This window comes from Apis laboriosa, unplaced genomic scaffold, assembly GCF_014066325.1.
Source record: "Apis laboriosa isolate Shangri-la unplaced genomic scaffold, ASM1406632v1 scaffold1321_cov151, whole genome shotgun sequence".
Classification (NCBI taxonomy): Eukaryota; Metazoa; Arthropoda; class Insecta; order Hymenoptera; family Apidae; genus Apis; species Apis laboriosa.
In genome coordinates, this window is record NW_025221248.1 from 2,360,818 (window position 1) to 2,386,601 (window position 25,784).

The 25,784-nt window shown below is 35.4% G+C and overlaps 1 protein-coding gene across 2 annotated transcripts in view; it reads right to left on the reverse strand.

Moving 5' to 3' along the window:
* LOC122720791 (rho GTPase-activating protein 7) overlaps nt 1-25,784 on the reverse strand; it is a 330,364-nt gene that overhangs the window by 67,439 nt on the left and 237,141 nt on the right. For both annotated transcript variants that reach the window (XM_043947768.1, XM_043947769.1), the window contains one exon: nt 7,787-7,858. In XM_043947768.1, the coding sequence (XP_043803703.1) occupies nt 7,787-7,858 (72 nt within the window). The remainder of the gene's footprint in view (nt 1-7,786; nt 7,859-25,784) is intronic.

The following is a 25,784-nucleotide window of genomic DNA, read 5'->3' on the forward strand; positions in this document are numbered from 1 at the left end:
TTTTTTTTTAACTCTATGGTGGTCCCGGGAAACGTTACGCTGGCATGGTGGGTCGCAGGCAGCTGTGAGATTCATATATCAATTATCTTTGAGAGGAGGAATGAAGATTATTGGCGGAACCGGATCATTTATTATTGATGTGACTTCTAGATGCATTTTTCATGTCAATTTTTCGAGGCGCTGAAACGGCTGTCGGGTTGCGAGAGATGCGTGGTGACGATTACGTGGGGAAGAGATATGTTGCGCTGTAGCGAATAATTGGATTTATAAATGGAATGTTTATGCGCTTATTACGATGTGTTTATTATGTAAACTGTGATTAATTATATAATAATATTTCCAATTGGGATAAAAACCATTAATTAAATTAATTTCGCCAAGAGTGTCTGCACATTTTTTCGCAATTACAAGATTCAAGAATCTGGAACTAATTAACTTCAACAGTTTTAAGATTTTATCGTTGAGAAACTGTGATATTCTGGTTTTTAACGATAATGGATTCGAATCGACGGATATATTGGAAATATTGTTCGCGATAAAAAGAAAAAAAGAAGGGGAGATCTTATTGTTCACTGGAGTATATATAAATGGACAATTTCACGTCGCGATGATTTTTATTTACCGTTGGCACCGCGCAAACAGATATACTTTCCACGAGTTTATGGATTTCATTCTCTCAGCGGGCCATTCAGGTGTCCGTACAAATCAGCTAAGGAAGTAGTATTCTCGGAATCGTGCCTCGTTCCAAGAAAATACGTAAACGCGTGAAAGTAAGGAAAATTGCCATGGTGTGATTGTCTTTGAATCTCGTGGGAGCCCGTGATTTGATAAATTTAGGATGCTCGAGAGTCTTTTTCTGAACCGTCTCTACACGTCACGCCTATAAACTAAACTAACATCATTTTTTTTTTTTTTTTTTTTTTTTAACGCTAGATTTTAAATAGCCGAGACACCGAGCAACGAGATGTACCGTTTCCGTTTCTTGCGTTTATTTTTATCAAATGGCTACGAACTAGCCGTAGACATTTTATCCGCGCCCTAATAATGATTTTCAGAATCGTAAATCTGTCCAATGATTTTTCAATTAATGTTCCATTCGAACCGATCGGGACTACGGACTCGAGGAAACGATTTTTCTTATTTTAATGCTGGCTACGTGACGTCCGTTGATAATATCATTCCACCGTAAAATGACTCGTTTGAACGCGTGCCAACGAGAACGACATTATTAGGTTATTCATTAATCCAGGACAAAACCTCCGGATTCGAACTGAAAGAACGATACGATAATTAATCAAAATTTCTTCTGTATTCCTCTCTTATTATTTCTTCTCCCGTTTCGTTAATCGAACCCAATTATTTCACTATTTGAATAAAGATTGAATCAATCGCACGAGTTTTCCATTCTTACCACCAGAATTCAGCCATAACATCTACTTAACCTCGATCTTTCTTTAACCTTAACTTCCCTCCTTAACTTTTCGAAAAGCGCACGTATTCATCATTCGTGACAAAAGGGCTGAAGGAACCGGATTTACCCACGACCTCTCCCACAATTCACGAGCCTCTATACACAACCTACAGAGAAGAGAGGGAGAAAAGAAAGAACGGGGAGGGGCACACAGAAATCGAGGCTTCCACCGATCGTAATCGCCCGATCGAGCCCACCTCATTAGCCCAATTCGAACGGCCGAGAAATCGGCGCCCGTTCAACGCCTTCCACTTGTTGGCCACGAATACGAAAAATCTAGGCGGCGCTATTTCTCAGCCGAATTTCACGGGACGTCGGGCACAGCACGCCTTGTGGCGTTGTGTCGCCTCGCCACGAGATACGTCACGTTTAGTCGCCGTGTTGTCAAACAACAACGCGAGGCGCGTTGTAAAACAGTTGGACGGAGGGGAGAGAGGGGGTTCGTTCGGTTGGACTCTTTTCTTTTTTTTTTTTTTTTTTTTTTTTTTTTTTCCCCACCGCATCGGCTCGTTTGATTAATATAATGGAAACGAAGAAGGAGGAGAGGCGTGACTCGATACTTTCCGCGGCCCGCAAACGCTGCAGTTACACGCGATCCACGGTTAATCCACGTGTGCATTAATTAGCGACGGATGGATACCGTCCGACAGACGGCTTTTCATCGCACGGATGAACGCTCGACCGCGCCTTCGCTCGAACACGCGCTATTTCGAGGGAATGGAACAGTGTCGTCGGTTGTTCGCCAACCTTCTTAACAAGCTTCTTGCGCATTTTCTTTCTTTAAAGGGGATACACATGTATATACGTGTGTATACGCGATGGGGTCCCTTTTAATTTAATTCGAGGGATAGAGAGATGGCGGGCGGGTGAATTTTAGGGGTGGAGTTTTGTTTCGTCGCTTTTCGGAAGGGCTAGGTGAGATATATTACGGGCTTTTTAGATTTAAATTGAGCTTTAAAATAGATCTCTATGACGTACGGTTTAAATTTTTTTTTTTTTTTTTTTTTTTTACTTAAGCTAAATAAAGCTCTTTTGATAGAGAGTTATAAAGCTACGCGTGAGAATCTATTTACATCTATTTATTATGCGGTTATGGAGCAGATAAAGTACGAATAATTGTGAAAACTTTAAAGATGTAAACTCAGGATTATATTTTTTAATAAAAATCTGTGTAGAAGAAAATACGTTCGATTGTTTGGTTCTAATAACAAAGATTTTATATGTGGATGTTATTTAAACTATGTAATTTTGATTTTCACAATTTTAAATTAACTTTAAAGTTAAATTTTAAGTTTTGAAGTATCCGATATATATGAGACTTTATCATGAATCTTTATATATTCACAAATATCTCGATGAATTTTTTAAATTTAAAAATTTTAAAAAATTTCTCGTCTTCGAGTTTAAAAGGAAAATGTAAAGAATTAAGTTTTTTTACATTAAATGTTCGTTTCATAATGGAATTTCGGTTTCCATGCAAAGTGCTTTCCGATGTAATTCCGTTATCTCCTAATAGTTCGTTTGTGTGGTAAATATTGAGTAATAACGTCAAGTAAAACAATTTTTAAAGTAAACTTTAAAATAATTACAAATTTATTCGATGTAATTCATTTCAACGAAATCACTTTTCGCTTAATTCACGCTTCGTGTCTCCAAACCGAAGAAAAATAATATTTGATTTAAATTTTAAATCTTGCAAAATTTTAAAATAAAATTCGAAAAAAGTTCCCGAAAAATGATCAGGATTTAAAACACTAACACTATGGACTTTCTTATCTACGTATTATTCACTCACTATATTTATCATAAGAGGAATACACAATTGAATACTAGACGAATTCGCGGAAGGAGCTTGAACTTTTGCCAGCTTTTGTCGAGCTTTTCGATAAATATTCCTCGTTTGCCAGTACGCGACTTGTCTACTTCAAAGTTCGAGTAAATTAATATCGAAGAAGATTACACGTGATGACAACATTTGATTTGTAATTTCGTTGCTTTATCATAACATAATTTAAACACGAGTAGACGTGTGCAAATTGATTCATCGTGACACAATTTTGGCACAAGCAATTTAACGAAAGTACTAAAATTGTGACGTGTTTATAGCATTTTCGCGACACTTTATGACAATCAGATAGAACAAAATTCATTTTATCAAATATTCAACGTCATTTAATATTTACCGTACAATACAATCTTATTTCATGATAATTTACATTACTTATAAATAAATAAAACTTCAATTTCCCTTAAAAATATCATGAATTTTTGTCTGACAAGATATCTTTTCGCGTACTACTCAAAATCTTATTAACTCATGACCATCTATCATTCACAATAATTAACCTTTACCTCTTTTAACTTCCATGGTTCCATGGTTTATTTAAAAAAAGTCAAATAAAATGAAAACTTCTCCGCCTCATAAATGTGTCGTACGAATATTTCACAAAAAAACAACTCGAAACCTGAACTTCCAAATTTCCATGAGCCATCAAAATACGCAAATATGTTACAACAATCGTGCGTCGACAATCTTTCGTATTTCACGCTAATTTTAACCTAAAGAAAACCGAAAGTTCGCTCATACTACTTACTACTGAACTAAATAACTAAATACTAAATAATATCCAAATTTGTTGGATTACAGCCTCGAGATCGATCGAAATTGAATTGAAATAAAAACTCTGGAGAACTCTGGGATGGGAAATTTATCGCGGCCCACTAATTCGCGCTCGAAATCTTTCATCACCGCATAAATCTCGCGGTGGGTGGACGGTCGCGTTATTTAGCCAGAAGTCGTTCGACGGCCGAGAAATTGGAGAGCGGATAAATTGGTTGAAAAATAACGGCGCGGCTCGTCGTTAATCATCCCCCGTGGCGGGCGGGTTATCGTCGCCGATTGTTACTCGCGCATTAAGAAGATTGAAGAAAGAAGGAAGAAATTACCTGGGGACTGGGCCGTGGCCAAGGACGTTAACGAGTTATTAGTCCTCCCGTACTCGTCTCGTTCTCGTTACACCTGGCTGCTAAAAGCCGACACACAGGTTGTGCAGCAGACTTTAGCTTTTTCGGCCTCGAACACGACACCGTTGATACATAATGTGTCCAGAAGATGGGTAGATGTGTATGTATTTCGTTTGCTCCACTTTTAGGAGATAAGTGATTACGAGTTTCGGGGGAATTTTTGGGGAAAGGAGGGCCTCGAGAGCTAGAAAGTGTGATGAGATTGAAGTGGTTTGACTTTGGACGCGTGTGTGGCTTCGTCGAGGATAGAAAGGTTGATAATTGGCCGAGGAGGAAAGTTAAACGGGAAGTTTGGTAAGATTATTTTTTTTTTTCCTCCTTGTGGGTTGTTTGGTCCGTCTGAAGATCCTTATCGGAGATGTGAAAAGTTGCTCCTTTCGTAAAGTTGTTTCGTGAATTTATGGTCTGCATCTCGTGATGTACTACTTAAATGTTACTTATAAGGTTTGCTTAAAAAAATTATCGGATTATTTATTTCCTCTTCTTCTTTCTTTTTTCTTTTTTAATTGTCGAAGAACGAATACTTCGTTGAAAAGTCTCGTCAAATTATCGTAATTTCGAAATATTTAAATTCGAGATAAATAACTTCTTCTATCTGGCCATCCATAGATACATCCACTCGCAATATTTTCAATATTTAATAACATTAATTTATAATTATTTCTAGTTTACGCATATATGATCTTATTATTAATTGTTTATTTAACTATACTTTCATAATCAATTCGATAAAAAAATTCCGGATATTTGACAAGAATAAAATAAAATGAAGAATATGACGGAGAGAATAAAATATGCTCTAACAATTAACCTTAGAAAGAATAATAGTTAATAGAATACGATATATATATATTGAAAATTGAACGATCCTAATTCTTTTTTCCTAACAAATACCTACAAAAAGTAGATGAAAATTTTTAATTCTCAAGACTTCGAAGAAGAAGAAGAAGAAATATTCCATCAAAGAATCTCATCCGGTAGCGAAAAATCGGTAAGCGAGGGATCGTGGTGTGCAGAGCGAGCACGTGGGCAGAGCGAGTCGAATCGCAACACGAGTAACTTATTAAGGGACAGCCCGATGCGTCCGGGACGTGTTAATACTTATCATAATGACCCCTTTGTCGCGGCGCCTGCCAACAATGCGTTCGTTATTGCACTCTCGCGCTTTCTTCCAGTCGTGTGCACCACAGTGGTAGCCGGCGTTGTTCTTACCGCGTCATTAGCGAGTCATTGTTTCATCCCCGTGTTTATTTGCCCGGCACTGCTCCACCGAGCCTCTGTCTATTTCCGACCGATCTACGACGATTCGCGAGCGAACGACCGGTTCGCTCGTAAACGAATACCCGTTTCTCGTTTGGGTGATTGTAATTTTCCTCCCTTTGATGGGAGGAATAAAATTACGGAATGAAGAGAATCGAGCGTCGATCGTTAATTTTTTTATTTTAAAAATTTTTATTATACGACGAGGTATGATCCAGCTTTCTCGCGCGAAGAGATTTCAAAATTTGGTGTATTGCGTGATGAAATGTGTTAAATCTATTGTACGATATTAAGAAAATAATGGAAAGGGGGGGACTACCTGAGGATTTTACGCGTTACACTTCTTTGCGTTTCATCTCGATGAATTGCAAATGGAACTGGTGGTTCATCCAAGGTCGTGGAACAATGAGATCTTGAAATTTATACTCTAATATTATTATGGAGGTACGTACGTACGGGGAAAAAAAAAAAAAAAAAAAAAAAAATCGAAACAGGGAGACCTTTGTTTCCGAGGCCGCGGATATTAGTAAAAATCTCACGTACAACGGGGGACCGCCATCGAAAACATTCACATACGACGACGGCTTTGGTGGTCCCTTCTTGGACCACCCTCTCGCTCAAACTCGACGATTCCTCGGGTTTAAAAGGATATTGTAAGACTACACACCGACTCCCGACCGATTCCCTTATTTTTCCAAACCTGCCACGTTTTTTTCCCTCCCCCTCCCTCTCTCCCTTCGTGAGATCCACGTGATGCCGTCACCACATGGTGATTTTTCTTCGAAAACAAATTTGTCTACGTGATCGATTGGACAGGCGACGACAATCCAGTTGTATAATTCAGCAATATTTCATTAGCGATCCGAGGTATTCATTTCTGTCTCGGCTATACACTGTCCGTGTCCACGGTGATCCAGTTTTTGTATATCTGTATATGATAAATATTTTAATCGAGGCTTGAGAAAATATCGAAGTTAAATGTCGAGTTTATTTATGAATTATGAAATTTTTAAATTTTTATCCCCTTCTTATAACTCTCTCCAATATTCTAGATTTTTAAAAATTCCCCCTCCTCTCCCTCGAGAAAATCGATTCACTACTAATCCTTATTTCACGTACACAAATTAAATTTTTCAACAAATTATAAAAGTACAACAAGAATCGAAATAAGAGTGATGAAAAGAAAAAAATGTCCAAATGACTCGAAGATTTTGAAGAGGATTAAGTTAACCAACCAAAAAAAAAAAAAAAAAAAAAAAAAACTAATCCCTAATGAGACGCAGTTTACCTCGAATCCCAAAAGTCGACAATATCTCTTTGAAACAGCTTTCGAGTGGACAAACGTGACGCATTTTTCGCTATACGTGACCCTCGGTAGACGAAAAATGGCGGCCTCCCTCCCTCCCCCCGTTGAAAAGAACCACATGGCCGTGGCGCACGAGAGCAAGTGAGACGGGGGCGCTCGAATTTCGTGAAACATCTTTAAACGATAATCTTCCCTGATCTGGACAACGGTTGACAGCTCTCTATGCGTCGTTCCTCGAGAGGAGATCCTCGAGAGCAAAGAGGATTTTCTAAAGGATCGTATTGATCATCGTCGTGGTGAATTGAAAGTAAATTGGAATCGTCGGAAATAACGAGCGTTCACCCCTGCGGAGGTCGTCTTTCATTTTAATTACACGGTTTCGATTCGAGAGGATTGCTTTAAACGTCGAAGATTTAGATTTTATCGACAGGTTTCTATTATGTAGTTACGGACAGTTTGTTATTCGAGTCAATATGTGCTTGTAAATTTTTTCTACAACGATGATCGAAGATTGAGATCGTTGTTCTACTTATTAGAATTATTCTTGGTACTGTTTAAAGAGAGGCGAAGAAGCTCCATTTATATATATATATTCTTCCTTTTGTTCAGAATATAATACGATGTTACGAAGGAAAATAGATGACACGATATTTTCCTATTATATCGTAAGAAAATATTTACAATCCAATTAATAAATATTAATTAATAAATATTATTCGACTTACCCTCATACATCTGCGCATATTGTGGAAAACCAGCCGCCCTCAACCATTTGCAAGCCTCTTGCGCTTCGATTTCTGCAACAGAAAAAAAAAATTCTCTGTTAGTTAAAAGAAATTTCTAACAAACCTATATTAAAATCAAATTCAAAAATTTTTAAAACACGAAGAACAAAAAAATAATAATAATCCATCTAATATCAAATTCACGAATAGAGTAATAATAAATACACTTATCAAATACACCTAATCTCTTTATAAATCACATCCTACAAAAAGCATCCTAGAAAATCATCCTAATTTCTGTGAAACACCCAAACACCAATTTTTTTTTTTTTTTTTTTTTTTTTCTCTCTTCCATCCAATTCATGAATTGAAAGGGGCCAAAACTGGAGTCATTATCTGGCGGTATCCAGAGCCCCCAGGTGCGATAAACTCGTTTGGAGCGAGGCGTGCGAAAGAAAAAGGGGATCCTTATTTACATGAACAAACATTCTGATCATTAACGGCTTGGGATTCCGCACTCGGTTTGGTTGCCGCGACTCTGCCCGTTTGGTGAATGAAGGCCTCGTCAGAAAAAGCGTCGACCACGACGAAAACGGGTGCTCCCTTCATTAATGCGAGACGAGATACCTTGGCTGACAAGGAGATGCGAAAAACTCGCGCTTAAAGGAATGCAGCGCTTAGCTGCAACGTTGGGGGACAAGGGGGGAGGGGGAGGAGGAATGGACGTGGTTTTCCTTTACAGAGGGATGGAGAGTCGCTAAAAGGAGGCAGGAATTTATTTGCGACTAGGTCGAATGATCGATCGGCGTCGTGCTGGAACTTCGAGTATTTGTGTCGTTTGTTCTTTTCTTTTCTTTTTTCTTTTTTCTTTTTTTTTTTTTCCTTGGCAGTAGAGAGAATTCGTGGATGGATCTACCTTTTTTCGTTCGCGAAGAATTATTATTATTCGCGGTGTGATTATTAAAAATATTTTTGTCGTATGTATAAGGATTCAATGTTTTGGAATTCGATTCGATTTGATTTTTATCGAAGTGGAGATTAATTCTTTTACTGTGAAGTTTATGGGAAAATTATTCAAATATTTGTTATATTATAAATATATTAAGGAGATTCGATATTGATTGTTCTGAGATGGATTCGAAGTATACAGTTTGGAAGGGAGATTAATTTTTCTGGCTGTGAAGTTTAGGAAAGATTGCGATATGATTATTAAAATATTTATAACGTATGAAGAAGATCAATTGTTCTTTTATGAGGTGGATGAAGAATGGATCAAAAAAGATGAATTGAATTAATTATTTGTTATAAAGGTGCAGCTCGTTGGGAAGAAGATCAATCTTTTTACTGTCAAGTTAATGAATGATTGCGATAATGTTTGTTAAAATATTTATTAAATATTAAAAAGATTAATCTTTTTGCTGTGAAGTGGGTGGAAAAATTATCATTTAAAAGCAAATTTGAAAAAAAAAGAGAGAAAGAAAAGAAAGGAAAAAAGAAGAAGAGAATGAAATTCAAAAGTTTTCGAGATCTTTCTTCGTATTGACTAAGAAACTCGAGCAACAATTTTTCCCGCGAATTTTATCGAAGAATGAAAATATGTCGTGTTTATCTCGTGTAAACAGTAACTCGTGAATGAAAAGAATGAATGATGAAAGAACAAGAGATGTTGACAATGGAATGTTTTTACGATAAGAAATAAAGTGCTACTGAACTATGCTCATTCATAACCTATTTGGCATCTCGTCGTTTAACGTCGAAGATTAGATACGCGGCTCGTTTCAGATAACTTTTCCGATTGAAAGAATCGAAAGAGTGAAACAGTGTCGTTTCTTATCGTTTTCCAAGTTCGAGCGAGAAAAATAAATCAATGCTTTTTGTGTGATTCGTTCGTTCCACGATTCAAAAATTTTTCCTAAAACTTTTCTTTCTAACTTTATCCTTCAAGTTAAATTTCCAGATGTAATCATTTCTCCTCGTTCTTTCTCCTCAAATATTTCAAAATTTCTTATAAAATTCTTTTAGACTTAATACTCATTATCTACGTTTCCACTTACTAAGAATATTTTCTTAACTTATTTGTAAAAAATCAAATAAATTCCCAACATAATCAAATAAAGATTCCAAGCTTTCAATAATCTTTCTTGACTCGATCAAATTGCTTGTCAAATTAAAAATATCAAGATGAAAAATATCGTACGACATAGAAAAATGGAATAAAAATGTTTACACCAATTTCTACACGAATCGGAATCAGATATCCAAGATAGATTCACTTCCTGTTATGATTAATTGGCCGGACGTGGCAATCGCGAAATTCCCATGAAACATCGATGAATCGGAAACGAGAACAAATTTGCTGCAATGATGTAATAAATATAAGATAGAATTATAAAAAAAGAAAGTATGATAATACCTTTTTTAATATTTTATTTTATTTTATTTTATTTTATTTCAGAATTCGAATTTCAAATTCTTTTGCTCATCAAATCATCCTTAAATTGTAAGAATTTCAGATAAGCAAAATGTGGATATAAGTAAAGTCAATTTGGAGATTATTTATCTTTTATAGTAAAAACTAGAATTGTTCCAATTTTTCTTTATTCTACAAAAAGAAGGATACACTGTTCCTCTCTTTGTCGACGTAACCGAGACCAATTCTAGAGACTGGCCATTTAGTAAAAAATAAAATTGCTCCAATTTTATTTCTACTGGAGAAGAACTTGTGTCTTTCTCTTTGTGCACGGAATACAAACTAAAACTGAAGAAATTCTATTTTTTACTTAAATGGGTTTGAATTCGATTTGACGAAAGAGTGAATTTGTTTCGCAAAAAGGTTTCGAATACGAATCGAACAGCAACACAATATCTATTTGTGAGAAATATTATTGAAAACAATTCTCGAGAATTTTACTCTTCCAAATGTATTCATTACCTGTCGGTTTATCATCATCGCATCAAAGGAATGACACAATATCCAATTATAAGCAACCTTGGACGTAGGAAGTGTAGCATTGCTTTACCGTTCGCTTATTTCCGTCACAAAAGAAATAAAATGTCTCTTTCATATATCACCACGATACAAACACGCAGCGATGACGTACAATATATAATTATAAATCATTCTGCCCTAGTATCACCCAATTAGTTAATAACATCCTTCCATTTTTTTTTAAGATTCATTAAAAAAAAAAATATTCAAAATTCCAAAACTTCTTTCATTTCTTTTAAATCTAGAATCCAAATTTATTTAAACTCTATATTCCTCCCACATTTCGAGACACTAAATATTTAATTACCTACGTAGCAACAGTGAATACCACTCAACATAAGATATACCTATATATACGTATTCGCAACAAGTGCAGACGTGCCTTTGGCGACTCAAGAATAAGAAAAACCGTAGAGACAGCAAAATGGAAAATAAGGAGGAAGGGCACGGCGGTGTCGAGCCCGTTTCTACGCTTTCAGGGGGAGCCCTCGGCCACCCGCCGCGGCGAAAAAGAGGATTCATAGTGGCGGTATCGATCGTGATCGCGCATCGTCGCGCGATAAAACGTAGGTAGCTATCACTATCGATATCGCCTCGGTGAATTTATCGATTTCCCGAACAGCGGGAAGCCTGTGCCCGCGGCTTTTACACACGATGCACGGAGCGAGAGGAGGGAGGAGAGCGAGCGAGAGAGGTTAACGTCTTCATTTCCCCCCTCGATCGTCGTCGAGATTCTTCGAACGTGGCGCACGACACCGCAACTGCTCTACGTGGCTCGTGGATCGCGATCCCTTCTCGGATTAATTATCTCATTTTATCGTTTTCATTATTTGAAACGATATTGAAAGAATGGGAGGGGAGGAATTTGAATTTCGCGCGCTTAGGTAATCGAACTGTGCGAATCAAGGATCACAGATCTTATAGGTAAATGTATGGAGCTTAAGGATTTCCTATTTACAGTTATTTTCATGGAAAATATTCAATATTCGTCGCTACGAAGATTTGCTTGCGTTAAATCGGAGGATAGCGAGGGAAATTTGAATTTGGCGCGCTTAGGCAATCGAACTGTGCGAATCAAGGATCACAGATCTTATAGGTAAACGTATGGAGCTTAAGGATTTCCTATTTACAGTTATTTTCATGGAAAATATTCAATATTCGTCGCTACGAAGATTTGCTTCGATATTGCGTTAAATCGGAGGATAGCGAGGGAAATTTGAATTTGGCGCGCAACGAAACGAGCTATGTGATTCGTGATTGAAGACTTTCTTCAATTTTTCGAATATAGCTTGAGAGAAGAATTTGAATTCCTTGAAATTCGATGGATGAAGATGGAGGATAGATTTATTATTATTTCAAGGATGTTTAATCGGGGCTTTCGTTATCTATCGATGAAGTATCGATAGAAGTTTATTAATTGGTGGAATGGAATTGAAGGTTCGTGTCGTTAAAACGATTCATGAAAGAGGAGAGAAATGTGTTGTTGTGCGAATAGGCTTAAATAAATATAGTTCTAAAGGTTTCGTTGGGCTTCTTCGAGAATGGTGCAAAAGGTGAGTGACGGGTTAAGAGCCTTTTCTTGGCCTTTGGCCTGCGTTATGTGAGACTGTAAGAGCGAATGATAAATGTTTTTCTTTATAGTAGAACTACCAAACAAATTATATATCTATATTTCTACAAATTCATGATATATAATTATGGAACAATAAATATTACAACTGAATCATCACGGATGTTATTAGTTTTTAATTTTCAATGAATATTTAATTGATTGGAAATTCTATCTAAAATATCTTGCATGGATATGCTCATAATAAATTCATATATATATATATGATTTTAAACAATGAACTCTGTTATGTTTTAACCAATGTATTAAATCATGAATTTTAACTAAAATAGAACGTCAATGTACGATTTATTATATTCCTATATCAAATTTATTATTCCTTTGAGAAAATATTTAATCTTAAGATAACAATTTAGTTTTTCTTTTTATTGATTTTAGTTTATTTTGTTAATTAATGGACGAGGAAGTTTGTAATGATATAGTTATCACTAAGCGTATAAATATATGTATATATATATTAAATAAAGATTATGATAAAAGCTCTAAACTAGAAAATTTATTGCAAAGAAAGTAAACTTTTATCAAGAGTAATATATCATTTAACACATACGCTTCAATAAAATTTGTTTCAAAAATAAACACTAAAGAATATTCTACAACAAACAGCTATAAACAATCTCTTAGTTGTCCGGAGTTCAATTTTAAATTTAAAAAAGTATAAAAGAATTGGAATCAATTCTTTTACACTTTTACATTTTTAACTTTAATCAAACTTCTCAAATCTCGAAAAAGATATTCGAAAAAAATTTCAAAAGCTCGCAAACACAATATTCAAACGTTTTTCTGATACGTTAAATATTTTTTTCCCCACGATTTTTAAAAACTTTTAAAAAATATCTCTCTTACACTCGCCGAGATACAAACCATTTTCGCGTCTCTTCAGCTATAACGCCGTAAAAAAATAGTTGAAAAAAGATTTCGATCCGACTCGGTCCAGTTCGCAAAGGGGATCGGTTCAGAAGGCAGAGCCGGCTTCACGCCGGTTTCTGGATTGTCGCGCGTCTGTCGCCGTTGTCGCCTGAATTGCGTAAAAAGCAAATCTCCTTACGAAAGGGCCGTATACACGGCTGCGGTACCGTACACTCGGCACGAGTCTTTTATTCCGCACCAAGTGACACACCTACGTGCCGCTTTATTCAGAACATAGCTGGAAGTCTCAGACGGCGACCTACCGCAAAGCCGTATTATTTTGACGTGTTGGATTTCCGTACCATCCGTCTCTCCGAGACGAGGATGAATCATTGAATTAAATCCTCGAAATGCCGAGAAATTTCAATTCATTTCTATTTCGTCTATCTCTCTTTCGTTCCCCCAAAGATTTATATACACACGACCATCTTTCTACGATGAGAACAATTTAAACAGAAGACGATTGAAAAAAGAATTTATGATTTTAATATTCAATAAATTAAGGAGAAGAAAATTATATGAAAATCCCATAATTTTTCTCTTACCCGTGTTTCACCAAATATATAATGCGTGTCATTATTCAAATTTCATAAGATAAAAGAAAAGGAAAAAATTCGGGTCAGCCAGAAATTTCTGGCCACGCGACAAAAGTCCATGAACAACAATCGCGAATAGTGGGACACGGATACAAGTGAGAAAAAGTTCTTTTCGCCCTTCGATTCTCGATCTGTCGCATAAAACGTCGCGATATTCCCGCCCGTGACTTTTCCATCGAACGTGCACCAGCTTTTAATGCCGACCTACTTCGATCCTGACGTCAAAAGTCGCCCGTAAACACCATTGCTTAACCCCTGCACGTTGCGCATCAAGCGTGGACGGAAAGCTCGTTCCAAATGTTTCTTTGGAACGCGTGCGCCGATATCCTCATTCACCTGTTTTCCGACCCTTTCATCAACGATCCTTCGATCTCGCGCTGTTTTTCCACACAGACGTTCCCTGCATCGCGATTTCCGCTTGCAAACCAACATTCGTAATCGTTCAAACGTAATGGAATAATTTGACCTGTTGGAAGAATCAATACATCAATGCAATGAAAATTTTAACTTTATAATTTGAATGATTAAAATGTTTATTTAAAATTTTCTAGAAAGAAAAATAGTTTTCAATCGTGCGGACGATTCTTTAACGATATTGAAAAATGATTCTCATTGAAATAATTGTTCTTGATTTCGCGTGTAACAATATTATTTTTTTATTTAATTGGTCATGCTTAAAATAACTTTTTAAAGAAACTCGAAGTTCAAAAGTTCTGATAGGTCAAAGTTTACAGGTTCGATAAGTACGAAAGTTTGATTAATTCCGCTAAAAGGATTCGAATAGTTGGGAATTTAAAAGATAAAAGTTTAAAAGTTTTAGAATGCGAAAAAATACAAACAGAATATTTTCATCTTTGTATTTCTCGATTCTCTGTTATAACAAAATCTGATGGAAGCTTGTTTTTATTTTTTTTAATCTTTAGTTTTTTAAAAAAAGCAAATATTTTTTATTACTTTATAGATCAATCCTATGAACACGAAACTCATAGGAATATAAATACATTGCACGAAACTGATCCTGTTCTTTAATCAGTTATTATACAATCTGAAATTAAATTAAATATTCTAGTTACAATCACTATTTTAAATTTAATACTTTAAATAGCAAGAAAAAAAGAAATTACATCTCTATACCTAAAAACTTAAAACTTGTTGTCGAAATAAATGAAATATTCTATTTAAATAAATAAATTCTTCAAATCCAATATCCAAATCGATACCACCATCACAAATATTTTTATACATCTTAATTAAACATTAATTAAATCTTTACACTTAACACGATATATGCTCCATCTTCAATCTTTCTTCGTTTTAAATTCAAAATTTCCCCCTGCAAAACATTTTGCAACATTATTACACGTAAACAACTATCTAAACTATCTATCAATCTTCAAACCTTCTGTTCCAAATACAAACATCAAACTCCCAACTTGTCACACGCCATTCCACAATCTCACAAAAACCACATTTCCTCTCCTCATCCAGAAATCACCGCATCCACGTGTCTCGCGTAGGAGGCGACACGAATTCTTCCACATTTCGTTAACAAAGTAGACAGAGGAAACGAGCGTGGAATCAATGAACGGTAATACTCTCCCCCCCAACACTTCCGCGTTAATCAACGATACGTGGCAAGTGTCGCTTGCACAATGCAAAAAGCCCTTGGAAAGCGTCGTTCAATAACGAGGGACCGCTGTCGATCGGAGTTGCCTGCATCGTACCCGTCATTTAATTAACGTCTGTTCGCCGAGAAAAGGCGAAAAGGCTGTGCTCGAACGATGCCTGGCTTACTGCAAAAAAACGAGATCAATGTCGATTCTCTCTCTCTCTCTCTCTCTCTCGGCCGCAGGTATTTGCATACGGGAATGGCCGCGCACTCTTGTTACCGGGAAAACACCGTGGGGCGGAATGGAGAGTAACTGCAAAAGAGGCGATGTATTGTTGATGCGGCGCCAAGTGTCACGCAAGTGTCCTCTCAACAACGATTTTAATAGCTCGAAGCTTGTTCCGTTGACACGGACACTTGTTTTTCGTTAATTTAGACGCGACTCGTGCCGGGAAGAAATTTTATCGTGGAGAAACGGATTTTCGATTTTGGTGACCTCCGCTTGGTGCTATTCTTCGTACAAATTTGTCTGGTTCCCTTTTTTTCTTGAATTTTATTTTTGATCGATTTCCATTCCATTTTGAATAATTGGCGGTATCCAATTGGAAAATTTCTTTTCCAAATAAAATGTAAAATTGTGCTTGAATTAAAATACTTTTCTGATCAAATTACATTAATAATTGTATAATTCATCAATACTGATGGTAGTATCCAATATATTAATATAGTATCCAATTCATCAATAGATGGTATCCAATTCATCAATAGTATCCAATTGGAAAATTTCTTTTCCAAATAAAATCTAATTGTGCTTGAATTAAAATACTTTTCTGATCAAATTACATTAATAATTGTATAATTCATCAATACTGATAGTAGTATCCAATATATCAATATAGTATCCAATTCATCAATACTGATGGTAGTATCCAATATATCAATATAGTATCCAATTCATCAAGAGATGATATCCAATTGGAAAATTTCTTTTCCAAATAAAATCTAAAATTGTGCTTGAATTAAAATACTTTTCTGATCAAATTACATTAATAATTATATAATTCATCAATACTGATGGTAGTGTCCAATATATCAATATAGTATCCAATTCATCAATAGATGGTATTCAATTGGAAAATTTCTTTTCCAAATAAAATCTAATTGCGCTTGAATTAAAATATTTTTCTGATCAAATTACATTAATAATTGTTCATCAATATTGATAGTAACTGAATGGTGTTAATTATATTGATGGTAGAAATTGCTCGAATAGTCACAAATCACACGAATCGCAATTGGACTCTGAAACACGCGGATCAATAGTTACAATCTGCAAATTATTCGAGACAATGTCGATGGAAATTCGTGTAATTCGTGTCGTGGTTATCGATTCTCACGAGTTTGAGATTGTCTGAATGAAGCCAAACCCTCCGCGTGACTCTTCGCTGCCTTCATTTTCCCATAGAAATGCTCGTCCCGAATTAATTTTTACCTTATTAATTTCTTTTCTAATAATTTTTCCTTATTGAAGATACCTTCTTGATATTAATAATAGAAACACGGATGTAAAATTTAATAGTAGAACAGATCCAACGAAAACAATGTAGGTTCAATGTCTCTCGTGTACTCACGTGTGCAGTGTACATAGATGCACAGTGTCTGCGACTTATAGAGATGCAAATGAAGTGTCTCGGTTCTAAGTACCCTCCAATTGCCTTCAAATCCTCGAGCAGCATAAAGAGGAACATACGTACCATCTTCTCTTCCCTTTCTTCCTCGCAAAGAATGAGAATGCGACACTTTCAATTGTAAATGGTCGTGAAAATGATCAATTTCAAACACGTATGTATGTAAAATGATCTTGTCTGTGCTTCGTACGCTTTAATAAATAAATCATATTGCGCAGATTTAATAGATATTTATTGTTTCGAAGTAATATTAATTTTCGAGAGAAGCTTCGAAACCTTTTCTCTTATTTAACTTGATTTCAATTTAACGTTGCGATTATCGTAATTACGGAAAAGAGAGGAGGATCAGGAACCAACGAGTGAACTTTGCTCCGCTACAAATCTCTATGGCGATTAATACGGTCGTGGCGTGGGTGAATTACTATTGAGATTAAATAACCGTGCAAATGTTAAAAATCTTCTACCTTCGCACGGCAATTTTCTTAATAATACACGGAATTAATGTGAAGCGGGTTGGAAAGAGAGAGAGAGAAAGAGAGAGAGAGAGAAAAAAATCACTTTGCAGAAAATTACACTTAAGTATTCCGTGGTGCCCTGTCATTTAGAAAGAACCCTAAATCCGAACGACCGATTATTTGCTTAAAATTTCGATCACGCTTCATTTTCATAATCGAGTCATTCCTCGTTCAAATATTTATATATGAAAAAAAATTATAATTCCATTCCTTTCTTTCAATATTTCACAGAACGATTCGATTCGAGAATCGATCCATTTTTAAGGCTTTCACAAATTTTTCACGTTCCATAAATTTTATATCGCGAAAAAAGAAAAAATTATAATTCGTATTTCAATATTATAGAACGTATTTCAGGTTTTCGTGAATGGTTCATTTAATCCTTTCGCAAATTTTTCACATTCTAGAAATTTTGTATCTCAAACTTTATCACGCAAAAAACATATCATTAAAATTCATCGACCGTGAAAGATTATATACACCTAATAATCTATATCCAAAATCAGAGAAATTTTAAAAATCTTTTCTAAAATATTTATTTCTAGTTTTAACTATTTAAGGTTAAATACCAAAGGGTTAAATGAAGAATTTTATCGAATCGATGCAAAGGTATGCGAGTGAAAGATGTGAAAGAGGGCATATATCGGGAAAAGAGGCGAAGCAAAGTTGGTCTCGATCTCAGTCTCTGCGTATTTAGTTATCATTTTCATTGGTTTATTACCGCTTCTAGAATGCGAGATTATCTACCCGCGCCCATTACTGAATGTTCTTTTGCAATTCGTCCCCGTTCCTCGACAACTCAACCTTTGTTCAGTGATATATGGCAACGTTGTACGCTGTTTATGACCTTCCATTGCATAAACGTTACTCTAATGAGTTCCTTTAACCGCTAACATGATCGCACTGTGTTCTGGAAGTGATTCGCGTTTTCGTAACTACCTCGTGGCGCCTCGTGCTTCGTACGTATGTAACCTCAAACGCGTTGCTCTCGATCCTTCTGTCGAAATAATTGTCCCCGTTTCATACACGTAATATACGTTTATCCTCTAGACTAGGATAGGTGTAGATGGAACGAAGGCAAAATAATGAGTCAAGCAGCAAAAAAGATTTAATTACTTTGAAGAATCGTCTTCTAAATCACGAGGAGAACAGAAGTAATAATATATCTTTCGATCCTCGAGATATAAAATGTTTTGAGATATTAAAGAGAGAATTGTTATTCTTCTTTTTGCAATTTATATATTCAATGAAAAGATATGGAATAAATTTGATATGCAAATCAAGAAAGAAAGAAAAAATTATGAGTAATATATTCTTTGAATAAAATTACACCGTCATTATTATACCGTTTCATTGAAATTCCTGGATTTTTAACTGTGCGTCTAGATTTTTTTCTTTTTCTTTTATTTTTATTCCTCGCGATATCGTGTTTTATACCACGTTTTATGTAAAATATCGTATATTAAACGCGAAGGAAAACCGGAGCCAGGTTCGACAGCGTGCAAATTTTTAAAGCGGCATAAAATGCGACGTGAAACAATACGGTTCCAAAGCAATTCAGAGACTTAAATGGACCGGAAATTCATGGGCTGTCGGTGAACGCGCGTTTCCTCTTCGCTCTTCGTGGTTGCCACACCCTCTCGCGTGCGCCAAGGCTCTGACGTGCCCTCGATCCCGAGGAACGCTTCGTTTATTTTCAACTTCCAAGAATTATCCCAAAACGATCCCCTCTGCTTTTTCTATTTCCTCTTTTGGTTGAATTTAAAAAAAAAACATTGTAGAAATAATTTACAACTTATAAATTATATATATAATTTATAATTTGTAACATTAAATACAAAAAATTATTAAAATATTGGATTTGTAGAATTCTTCTTCTTACACGTATAATCTTATTTCTTTCTCGTTATATTGCAATGCATATTAAAAAATATATAAATGTATTCGAAAGAACATTATTATTAATTTATTTATAAGCAATATCTTAAAAACTTTTTGATAGTATTTTTGATAGTATTTTTGATAGCAATTGACGCAGGTATAATTATACCCTTGTACTATTCTATGCTTGCTAACTACTTGGCATGAGAATCGTCATTTGTGAAACCGGAATTATGCATTCGAGGCCGATGAAATCCATTACAAGCGTAGGTGTGCTTAGCAAATGATTTACGTCTTCTTAGAGATGAGTTAATACGCTTGTAAACTTTTATTCCAAGATTCTGAAAAGTTATGGACTTGATTCCGACTTTTAACTCAATTTAAATATGGCGAAAAATCAGACGAACAATATCTTTTTCACTTTTCTCAAATAAAAAAAAAAAATATAAAATTCCAGATAAAGAGTTTACAATCACCGTTTATAAACTCATTTCGTTATTAATCGATCAATTTATTCTGCAATACGATAAATGTTGAGTAAAATGATGATAAACAAGAGAAAATACTCGATACAGAATATAATTAAAATTTGTTTTCAACGAGAACGTCAATCTTTGATACAACGTTGAAAATTAATTACGCTTGTAACGCTTGAAAGAAGAAATAAATTTATTCAAAGGAACTCGATCGAAATCTCGATTAAATTATTAATTATGAAAATGTCGGTAAGGGCGGTTGAGGAGTATTATAAGGAGAAACTCGATTCGAACCATGATTTACAAATATTGGATGACTCGAAAGTGCACGTTACCGGCGATGGTTGTTGCGAAATATGAAAGGGAACAGGCGGTCCCGCACTTTTATAAGGCGATTATAAGGTTGAAAGAACTCGCGAAGCCAAGTTAGAACGTTGCACGTGGAAAGAAACTTCGCCTCCAGCTTCCGGGAAAATGAAGAAACTTGGAAGCAACCGATACTTCTTAATGAAAAAAATCAACCGTTACTTTCAATTCGTTCGAGTAATTAACTCTTTCTCTTAATTCGTCTATAGTTTCGTTCGAAGCATTATAAAAAAAAAAAAAAAAAAAAGAAATAGAGATAGAAAAAATACCTTGGATTTTAAGATATATATTTAATTATATCGTTTCACTTTCTAAACTTTTCGCTTGGTAATTGGGAAACGACGGTTGTTATCGTATTTTTTGAGTCTTTTTGCTCGATCAATTTCCGAAATAATGATAAAATTTCGCTATGAATAAAAATTTCATAGGAAATATTGGTTAAAAATTGAATTTCATAAGTTTGAATTGATTAATTTAATTTAATTTAGGACATGTTAATATCTTTTTTGTTGTATCATGACATACATATGTCATGTTTTTTTTTTTTAAATCAGTCAAGCACTTTTCTTACTTCACATTTCGTTTAATGATCTTCTCAAGTACTCTACTCTAGTTTTATTCATATCTACAAATCATCATAGAAGAGCAAGACTCGTATTAATTCTTTTCTTTCTTTCTTTTATGAATCATCAATGAACATGGATCTCTACCGATATTCTCTTGGAAGAATTTTTCTAAACTATTACATTACAAAATTCCTTTCAACTAACACAAATCAAACTGTGAATACTGTGAAAAATATTACAATTTATCTTCATTCATAATTTATCACTTCGTTTCAATATTTTCTCAAAAAATCCAGACTTCCATCCTACTTAATTCAAATTAATAAGTTTCAAAAACAGAATTGAAAAACAAATTTCTCTTAACTCAAACTTAAAAACAATTACACAGCATAAACTTCTGTACAGTCATTCTTCAATCAACTCAAATTCAATCTCAAAAATTCATAACAAGTGAAATTCAAACTCAAACCCAAATTCACATTTCTATATCAACTGTATCATCTTAAATAGCACAAAATTCCAAACTCAGTTTAAACTTTCAAAGCTTACAATAAAGAAGAAGAAGAACCAGAAGAGCGAATTCTTATTCAACAAGAAGAGGCATATCGATGAAGTTGGCCCGTTTATCCAAGCTTCAAAGACTAGGGGAGGCCTCGATCTTCTTTTTCTTGCATCTTCTTGGTGAAAGATCGGTGGACAAAGGCGTGGCCCTTCCTCTTGGCGTGCTCCTCTTCTTATTCTTTTTCCGGCTCATCTTTGCTGCCATCGGTCGGCACAGATTTATCTCCTCGGAATACGAATTCTCTTGGTATTTTACCAGGAGGCTAGCCCGATGAATCGACTTGACCACTCAAAACTGATCAGCGGGGCGCATGAGACGTTATGATGGCACGTCTCGCTCGGTGATGGACGCTCGAGGACACGATAAACGCTCGGTTCTTTTCGCTAAAAAAAAAAAAAGGGGGGCGTGTCCACCCCTTTTGGAAAGTGGCCAGCGTAATTTTCGACTCGAGAACACCCTTCGATAAGTTTCAAAGGCTCGTTCGGAAATTTCGATGCGGAAGACGTGACCAGATATTGTATTCCAACAGCGTGTGTTGCATAATGCGTGTGTTGCGTAATGAGTTATGATGAGGAGGAGAGGATGGAAGAGCAGATCGTGGGTTGTTGAATCGATCAATATGGAAGTGTAAATAATAATTTGAAAATATTACATATTATATTTCTATTGTTGTTAAGTTTAATTTGAGAAGAAAAGAAGAAAATATTGTATAAGAATTGAAATGCAAAAGAATTGCGATAGAACTATATTGTATTATATTCTTTGATTATCGAAGTAAGTGATTCGAAGGAAAATGAGAAACAACCTTGGAGCGAAATAATGTAAGTATAACGATTGAAGACGCTCTAAGGCCATCGATTTTTCTTTTTTTTTTTTTTTTAACTTTACGATTCTTTCGAGAGATAATCTCGCATTATGCTTAGTTAAGCAAAAGATTGCCGACGGAGCCGAAATATGCTGATCAGCAGGGTGTAAAAGACACTACCACTCGTTGGAACTAGTATAAGGTGAAACGTAGCGTAGGATGTGTCGTCACGGTGATAAAGATGAGAGAAAGGAGGGGAAAAAAGAAGGGAATGGCGAAAAAAGGAAAATAAAGAGAAAAGAAACTCGGTCCTGCCCTATGGAGATTTGGAACCCACAGAACCGGTTTGCTTCTTTGCATAGTTCACCGGACCTTTTTTTTTTTTTTTTATGATTTGCACTGCACTTCTACGCTGAACGCGTTCCGAGAAGATGAATATATTTAGTACTTCATTAGTTTAATGGGGCGGTACTTACTAAATTAGAGGACTTTCAAAGAAGTTATATTTCGACATCGAAATATTGTATCTATATATATATATCGTTGAAATTATCGGTCGATGAGAACTTTTTAAGAATATTTTTTTTACAATTTCTTGAACCAGAGAAAATATTACTCTCTCATTAATAATAATTACAATACGTAGTTATAATTATTTTCTTTCCATTAAACTTTACGGAGAACCGTAATACTTATTTTCCACTTTATATTTCAAAAGAAAATACTTCGCTGTGCAAAAATAGATTGCACATAAAAATATAAAATAACCAAAACACGTTATTATATATATTCGAAGGAATATAACAATCGTTGTTACATATAACGAGATCAAAGAAAAATAAAATACGCAATACACGATTGTACATTAAATTATACCATATAATCATAATAGTACGATAATAATTACCCTAATAAAAAAAGTATGAAATGCTCGAAACAAAAAATCGTAGAATAAAAAGGTCGAAAAATTTCTTCTTCCTTCGCCATATATACGTAAAAATATATATGTATATATACTACTATATGTGCGCATTCCGAAGGGCGAGCGTACACGTAACCGTCCCTGGCTTAAAGGCCGTTTCGCATTGGCGACTCGTATCGAGTGTACCGGCTTGCCTTCCTTTTCTTCCCGGACAACAATGAGACACAAAGGGGGACGCGTGTGCGCACACGGTAGCCCCACAATGCCCGCGCAAGTGTCCCCTTTTCACGGCGAGTCTTCGTCGTGCCCAGTGTCCCGTCTATTCACCATCTTCTCCCTTCGTCATCAGAGGCCAACCGACACCCATTTTGCGGACGTGAGGTAAAATTAGCACCCCTTCCAGGGTGCCGCGAGGGTTTCTTCTGCGTTTAACCCCTCCCCTGCCCCCGGTTTCACAGGCTAGTGGAGCGAGAATCGGGCGAGAATTTTCACGAGTTGCCAAGTTATTGGCCGATTTTTTTTTTTTTTTTATTATTATTATTATCGCCGCCAAACTCCTCTTTGGGGCTCTTTGGGGTTCTAAACTTGGTTTGGAGGGCTCGCTCTCTCCAGGAGGTAACTCGAGTTCGGCGCGAAGTTGAGATAGTGGTGGAAAATATATGTATAACGTGGAGAGGAGAATTTAATGGAAACGCGGCAGTTTCTTCTTCTTTTTTTTTTTTTTTTTTTGGAATTTTTATTAGGTACGAAGTTATTGGACAATTTTTATTACTGTTGGCAAAGCTGCACAGTTTTCAGGTTTCAAGTTTCAAGGGCTTTTTTGTGGACTTTTAACTTTTAGTTTGAAGCTCCGAGGATGCAACGATGGTAATAAAATATAGAAAGTATGGCACACGGTTGAGAATTTAATAGAATCGGGAAGAGAAGAAATTAACGTTAATATTAATTTTTTTTATAATTTTATTCCACGGAATAGAGTAATAATTTACAAAATTGAATTTAATCGAATCGAAGAGAGTTCTGATAACTTTCCGAGTAATTTATTAAGGATCAAAATATGAGCCTCTCGTTCATTTCGACAGAGAGAAACTCTATAATTCTCGAAACACCAACCATGAATCACACGAACCTCATCTCCAACCCCGAAGCAACTTCATATACTTCGTGTAAGAATACCACGTACTTCTCTTTCTCTTTCCGTCACGAATAATAGAACGAGACAACGCATCTCGATTTTAAACACGAGGCAATCCTTTCGCCTAACAGACAATCTCTTTTCTCCTCAAAATTTCGAACGATCAATTATCGATTCGTCAAGGTGTTTATCGGCCAATCAGTCTTGGAAAAAAAAGTGAGCTGCAAAAAGAAAAAACTTTCCAACAAAAACTTTCGTTTCGAGCTTTCCACTCGAGGATTCAAAGGATACAAGAGTCGAAATTCGATTCGACAAAGTCCTGTTAACGAGTCAATGACGTATCAAGAAAGGTTACTCCCGAGAGGAGAACGAGAAGGAAGAGATACGATCGCTTGCAGCAGAAGTCCGTTGGAATGAAATTTTAGTTAGGGCCTGATTAACCCTTTCATTGCGGCCCACTCGCTAATAAGGAGTGCATACGGTTCAATTACTTTTTTTTACGATACTTTGCGCTCATAAAGCGAACAATAATACAAGAGAGAGAGAGAGAAAAAAGAATGTTAACCTTCGCGTTCAATAAAATCGGGCCACTTTCGATCCATATCTCTGACGGCATAAATAATATTTATGATGTATCCATAACTCAGATATAGATTAAAAAAGTGATTCAAGAATTAAAAACATCTATTCGTAACAATTTCGCTTGTGACAATGTAACAAAACTTTGTTGGAATAAATTATAATTATTTGTCAATGATGTTCAGATCAAATGGTTTTTATCATATGTTATTAAAAAACATAACCTATATTTTGATGAATTTAGATCGTTCGAACGATTCGTATGTGGTCGTTGATATTATTTAAGGAAAAAAATTTCATTTTCGATGATCGATCGTAAACTCGTTTTTTTCGTTATCGTTATTCCATTGAAATGCACCGATTATATTATTGAAATGCACGACAATATTATTTCTTATCGATGCTTACTTCCGTTAATTGGAAGTCATTTATGCAAGTTCAATAAGATATTCGTGTTTGAAAAAATATATTTTTGTTAAATTTTGTCGATTTTGTTTAATATTAAGAAAAAGAAGGGGATATATTAGCCTTACGTATTTCTCTATATAGTTTTTACCTATTTTTAAGCGTCTTACGTCGTTCATATTTGACGTCCAATAAGTTTATTTTTATATTTGTATTCTTATCTTATTTTTACGAGAGAATATAATACCGTAAACAGGTAAGTAAATAAATTATTTATAATTAGTGTACCTTGATAAACCTTGCAAAAAATTCGATCTATTTTAACGAGGGTTTATAAAAAAATACGGAACAAGTTCCCGATTATT